Genomic DNA, 6,702 nt, shown 5'->3' with positions numbered 1-6,702 from the left:
TGTTATATAACAATATGAACGAAATGTTATTTTAACTGATGTCTATCAAGACGCTAGATTTCTTTGCTTGAATTAATGTTTTTATTTATTCTTTCTAGGCTGAATCAACTTGTCTGAGCCAGCTTAAAGTCAACCCTGTAAAAAACTAAATGAAGTTGTCTATGATTCATTTACGGTGAAGGGAGGAGGGACGATTTCGCTTCGTTGTCGCCCAAATTATAATTTCATGGTGATTTGTGATAAAATCTTCGTATGTGGATTGAAATAAGTGACGTTATTTGGTGCTTTATTTGTGTGTAAGTGTGAATTTTACACCTATTCGTATAGTCGTTGGTCGGAAAAGATTACATTCTGACCGCTCCCTAGGCGTAGAATAGTACGTCAGTCGCCAAGTATTTTTCATGCCTGTTTGTACTACTTGCTTTAGTAGGGGGCCGTAATAGTAAAAGCTGTTGGAAAGTGCAATCGTACGGGAAACTGATGGTGTAAAAAAGTATCTCACGTTCCATTTACGAAGCGTTTGCCGTGTTGGTGCATTTGTAAAGTTTGTAGCCATTTTCGGTGAGTCTTCATACATTTCGCTATTTACGTGTCGATGCCGACGATAATGTGTTTTACGCGATGAATGACCGCCAATTTCGTGATTGGTGAGCTTTGATAACAGTGGCACACAGATTTATGTCATTATTTCCCAGATAACTTGAGATTCTTATAAGCTTTATACATGGATGTAGCTTGGAGTGAAATTTTATCATGTTTTCTCTCATATATTGTTGTGGAGGTCGTGAATTTGTATGAAAAGTGTGTCAAGTTTTCGAAGAAATTGTGCAGGTTTTATGTGTTAGGAGATGTTACCATTACAATTTACATAGAAGATTCTGTAAGTAGGTAAATTGAATGCTTATGTATGTTTCTCTTTGCCCTACATTAGTCAGTTTGTGATAACAAGCAGTACACACTTTAATGACTATTTAAATATAAGTAGTCTTGTGAGGAAATGGGAGGAAAGTCATATCTGCTAATTAAATAGTTGTGCCACAATTTCTTTAGAGTATTGTAAAATTTAAAAACCTAAATTAATTTAGGTTGCACCTTTACTGCCTAAAAATCTAACAATTGTCATAGATAATATCACCAAACAAATTATTCAAAAAAATTTAATTTAATACAAATCAAATTCATTATTACATGATTAATCTTTGAAGGAAGATATAAAAAAAATAGTAAAACTAGCTTCAGTCTGTCATAATAATTATGATTATGTTCATTCATCTAATTTTCGAAGATTTAGAAACAATATCTTATGTTTCACCAGTTCACTTATTTCATTGCCACAACATGAAAACAAAAACGATAAAATATCTTATATATATAAAAGAAAGTCGTGTTAGTTACTCCACTTATAACTCAAGAATGGCTGAACCCATTTAGCTGAATGACATAAGATAGTTTTGTCACATCAACAAAAATACATCGGGACGCGGGTAAAACCGTGGGGAATGACTAGTTTAATATAAAAACAAAAATCAAAACTTTCAAACCGTGTGAAAAATTCACACTCAATTTACCATCTATTTACCTTAGTACAATAGTGATCGCAACAGTTTGTTGGGCAGATAATACACCTTTTGGCTTATTATGGTGCCCTAGTACTTCTATACACATATATACTATATAAATGTATGTATGTAAATCCATTGTGATGGCTTGTAAGTGTGTCTAATCAATTTGTGAGCGGACAATAAAATTGTTGGATCACCTAGCCTAGCCTTATTTCGTATGCACTGTAATGTGACAAATTGTTTCGTTCATAATGGTTAGGGCAAAGGTGAAAAGTGATAAGGAAGTGAGTAATTAAGGTGATCTAGAATTATATTAATCTATACTTATACTAGCTTTGTCACCTGCATCCTGATAAAACTGCTTCCCGTAGCTGGATAGTGACAAAAACTATTATATAATTTTCATACGGTTCAGCCATTCTTAAGTTATGAGTAACAGTGTAACTAACATGAATGTCTTAGATAAAGATTATAAAGCTGTAGTGTTTGTTTGTATGTGCTGAAATATTTGATTTGTAAGATAGCCAATTATTACTGAAGAAGACTGTAGGCAACTTTTTATACAGGTGCACAAAGTACTTCCCAAGGAATGCAGGTGAAATCGATGGTGGATGCTAGTTCATTTTTTTTTACTACCCCTAAAAAAACTTAAATGTAGTACATTTTATGAGATAAATATCACTAATATCAGGAAGTAATTCTGTTTATGTGAAAGAGAATACAAATACACATTGTCATTTCACTTCCCTATCATTTCACATTAGTTTGTTAGACAATAGATTGATCCATGAAACATGTATAAGTTGTTGCTTTATTTGTGGAAAAGTGAAATTTAAATTGAAATGCAATGCAGTAGAATCCTACTAAAATAAATGCAAAAGTTGAAGATGTATGGATGTATATGTGCATGTTTATTACTATAACATAAAAACTGCAGAATGGATTTTGATGAAACTTATGCAGTTTATACCTCAGTATAAAGTTAGGTACTTTTTATCCAAATGCGGGAAGTAGTTTCCTTTCAATGTAAGAGAAAACACAGGGAACATCTAGTGTACTATAAAAATGCCATAACAAGACTGGTAATCAGTTGTGCCATGTACACTCCAAAACTCAGCCAGATTCACTCAAGTGACCTCTAACAAGCTTTCATGACATTGATATGTAAAAAAAAATCTAATACACCAGTTATATTTTGTATGATACATTAACATCTATTTATCTTTGCACAATAAATTCACATTCACATACAAATCCATTGTTAAATACTTTCACTGGATAGTTTGAACATTTTACACAAATGTTTAGTCATACTACACATGTAGTAGAAAGTGATACAAAGTAAACATATTTTTGTATGTACAAATATGTATTTGCTCATACACAAATGAGTGTGTAAACAAGAAAATGTGTCTACGTTTGTTTGGGAGTTTCTGTAAAAAAACAATAGAATTCTTAGAAATTTTTAATAATTTCTCTTAAAAATTAAGCCTCAGGTTCTCTGAGAACCTTAGATTTGTTGATTGAGTTATATGGTAAGCACTTTAAGAGTAAAGTTCTTAGTGCACAGAGAGAAGCAAATCATGTAATCATGATAAAATGTTAATATAATATCTAATATGAATGGTTACATAAAAGTACTTACAAGAGCCTGCCAAAATAAATCCACGTCAACATTTATTAGGCCTTTCATATATTAGTACATTAAGTAGTATACCTAATTCTAAATGGATCAATTTCTTGTCCAATTTAAAGTAATGAATTAGTAATTCTTTCCAAATTACGTCTATAATTCTTTTAGAATGGAGTCTGGTAAAATGGTTTAGTAAATCTTGAATAATTGGCTTATTTTATTATCGTCAAACTCATAAAACCTAGACTTCTAAATATTTTTTAAAAGGAAAATATTTTAAGTAGGAACATTATGCTTATTTCAAAGCCACAGTGGTTTTTATATTTTTTTGAGTTGGAAAAAATGTTAGTAATATTCAAAGCAGAAACATTTGCCGTCGTTATATTCCGCGCTGCATCGGAAGTCCTATCATAAATATTTTGAGCTGCCTCCGTACTCCTCAGGCTAATTGCCGAGGCAATTAACCCCGTTATGAGCAAATGTACTGCGAATGTACCAAACGGCGACTGTGAAGACACCAGATTAACAATGGGCTATAGAGCTTTCTTTTATTACCACTGTATACTTATATTTCTTTGATAAATTGAAGTTAATTCATTCTTTGTGCCGCACTTTTTGTTTTGGTGTCTTACGAAAGTACTTATTGTTAATTAAAGATGTAATTAAAAAAAACAATAATATGCTGTATTTAAAAAGTCGTAATAAAACAGTATACCTTCTACCACAATGAAGTAAAAAGTCCTCACTTCCCTGATGACATTTCAAACGATATAGGTATTATTGAAATTTGGGTTATTGGATCTAATCATGCATAAAATAAAGCATTTGTCTGAGAAAAAACATAGTATCTACGCAATTACACTTGTAATATTGACTTTTATTAACAGTCTTTGCACAATGTTTCTGTTTTTGGGAGTTGTGGCCAAAAATATAATTAGTTACGTACTCGTAAAGTTTTAATGATTTGTTTGACCGCACGTGCCATTCATTGCCAAGGTTTCAGATATTGTCAAATGAAAAAAAGTTGAATTTTATTAAGTGTTTACTTAATCTCGTATTAATTAAATGAACAACACATTTGAATCAGAAAAACCTCATCAAGATTGCAGTGATGAGAATTGAGATTATTTTCTTTCTTGCTGACCTAAATCTCGCTGACCAATTAATCCATGTTTGTGTAATCATCAGTCATCAATATTGTATTAATTTCATCAAGGAGATGTTCATCAATCTAGACTAATTGGTTTATGGAATTCTGTAATTGATATGGATTAATAATTGAGTCTTAGGTAACCTTCAAACATTACACCTGAGCGTGGTTACGTATGTTTGCAAACTTTACTCAGCTTCTTAAAATAAAAAGGTACAATCTATCTTATAAAAACTTAAAAGAAACTTCATAATGAGGGTTATGCTTGTGACTGTCAAAATTAATGAACTTTTTGCCCTTTTTCTAGCGTACTCTGGCCCTTGCCCTCTGGGCACTGAGACCAGTGAGACGAATGTCCACAGAATATTTATTTTATTATAATCTAGACAAGTCGTGTAGCGTGCAACAGGACCGTAAAAGATGTCTGTCACTTTCGTATCGCTGTCAGATTTATCAATTGAGGCACTTATAAAAAAGAATATAATACAGCTTAAGAATAAGCGAAGTTTTACGTAACTTAAAAAAGCTGTAGTCCAGCAGGCTGCGATTAAATAACTATCACTTTTTGCTGCCAATGAAAGTTCCCCCGATTTGCAATGGTAATCTTGAGATAATTTTATTCTGCATACAAAGAAAGGCATATCTATATATTTCGCCTTTGCCGTCTCGTCCATTATGCCTCATAATAAATGAGGGACAAGAGGTCACTATTTTGGGTAATTTTCGTTGATCTTTTGATAGCCTGAGTAAAACAAGGACTTTGTTTCACGGACATTTTGTGTATGAATCAGTATTTGTTACATACCGAAGATAAAGAAAAGAATTTGACATTGTCCCTATTTATCTTACTTTGTAAATAATTTATGTGCCTTCAAGAACAGAACATTGTTTATTGTAAGAATATTAATGACAAATTATTAGCGTGGTATCACTTGTTGAATACACATTAGTTTTATCGGGCCATTGTTTATAAAATGATACAATACTTACCTACATGAGTAATACTTGTAACAGTCCTTAACCGCAAACAAGAATGCATTCAATGTGCATTGCACAGATTATTTATTGTGATCAAGGTTTTAAATCTATAAGAAAATAGGTTTGGTCTCTCGAAGGTCGATCATTGAAAGTGATAACACCTAACATCTTTCAATATAAATTCTTTGACGTGAAATACAGTTTAGACATTTTTTCGTGGGCCGGGTAGATCACCTGTGATAACTGAATCGCTACAAACATTAAGCCCACTTATGGTTAAACATTACCCTCGTTACGTCGCCGCCATTTAAAAAAGTTGGAAAGTACAACAAGTAGCTTTCCGACGCGATATTCAAAGCGTTTGTGTGACATTTCTGAGCTCCATATTTAATCATTACCAAAAAAAATATCTCCTCATACCACAAAGTTTCCCCCGCACATTCCGTCAAAGTTTATTAAAGTTATTTGCATTTTTATTCGTGCAAATGGGCGTGCTAAGTGCCGGGACCTAGTTTCCACTTTGTTTTTGATATAACGTTGTTTGTTACAGGTGAATTGAATCAACATCAGTATTATAAAGAGCAGCTCATAATGACATTACGTTGTAATACATTAAGAAGCCATTAGGGTATCAGCGGTCGAGTTTAGAAATGATAAGAAGACCACAGCAGACATGGACGGCGTGAAGAAAATACATTCTGGAACACTGTATCGGTGAGTTGGACATATTTCCTTACATTTATTTAGGTCATCAGTCTTTGTTTGATTATTTGTTTGGAAGAATAAAGTACCCAGGATGGAATGGAAGTCTCAACACCAGTCGATTATAACTTATTTTATAAGTTCCTTCGTCAGTTGGCCCCTTAATTTTATAATGAACATGATTACTTATCCAAGTAAATTAGCCTAAGTTCCACAAAACGCGTGATGAACAGAATATGGTAGGATTTTATCGCAAATGAAATCTTGTAAGCGGATCCCTGGTGACCGAGTCTGAAATTCATGCTCTAATAATGGTCTTTTGTGATTTTAAATGCTTTTTCGAATCCGGCAAACATAAAAATTACGAGACACAAATTCTCCATTACACATATTTAGGACACATATCTAACAAATGTCGACTATGTATTCTAGAGACAGGTGTTAGAAAGTATAAAGTGAGTGCTTATTTACGTGTCAAGTTTAACGTAAAAAAAATCCAAATAGTCCTGCCAACGCAGGTAAGAGATTGTGGATCTAGAAATATTTAGAAGTCGATATCACCCCTAGTCCGTCGACGCAGACATATTATCCTTATTTTCATTTAAATAAATTCTTTTCCTCAGCCTTCAACCTTTTCTCAATATGATAATACTTCAAGATCGCGTTAAACGCCAAAA

The 6,702-nt window shown here is 32.8% G+C and overlaps 1 protein-coding gene across 1 annotated transcript in view; it reads left to right on the top strand.

Moving 5' to 3' along the window:
* The first annotated feature begins 140 nt into the window (after nt 1–140).
* The window catches only part of LOC110372389 (catenin delta-2), a 45,072-nt gene continuing 38,510 nt past the window's right edge, over nt 141–6,702 (top strand). The window contains exons 1-2 of the mRNA XM_064041872.1: nt 141–296; nt 5,874–6,037. Of these exons, the coding sequence (XP_063897942.1) occupies nt 5,997–6,037 (41 nt within the window). The 5' untranslated portion in view covers nt 141–296; nt 5,874–5,996. The remainder of the gene's footprint in view (nt 297–5,873; nt 6,038–6,702) is intronic.

This window comes from Helicoverpa armigera, chromosome 26 (genome assembly GCF_030705265.1).
Source record: "Helicoverpa armigera isolate CAAS_96S chromosome 26, ASM3070526v1, whole genome shotgun sequence".
Lineage (NCBI taxonomy): Eukaryota > Metazoa > Arthropoda > Insecta > Lepidoptera > Noctuidae > Helicoverpa > Helicoverpa armigera.
Note: the sequence above shows the minus strand (reverse complement) of the source record. Positions and strands in the feature narration are given on the sequence as shown.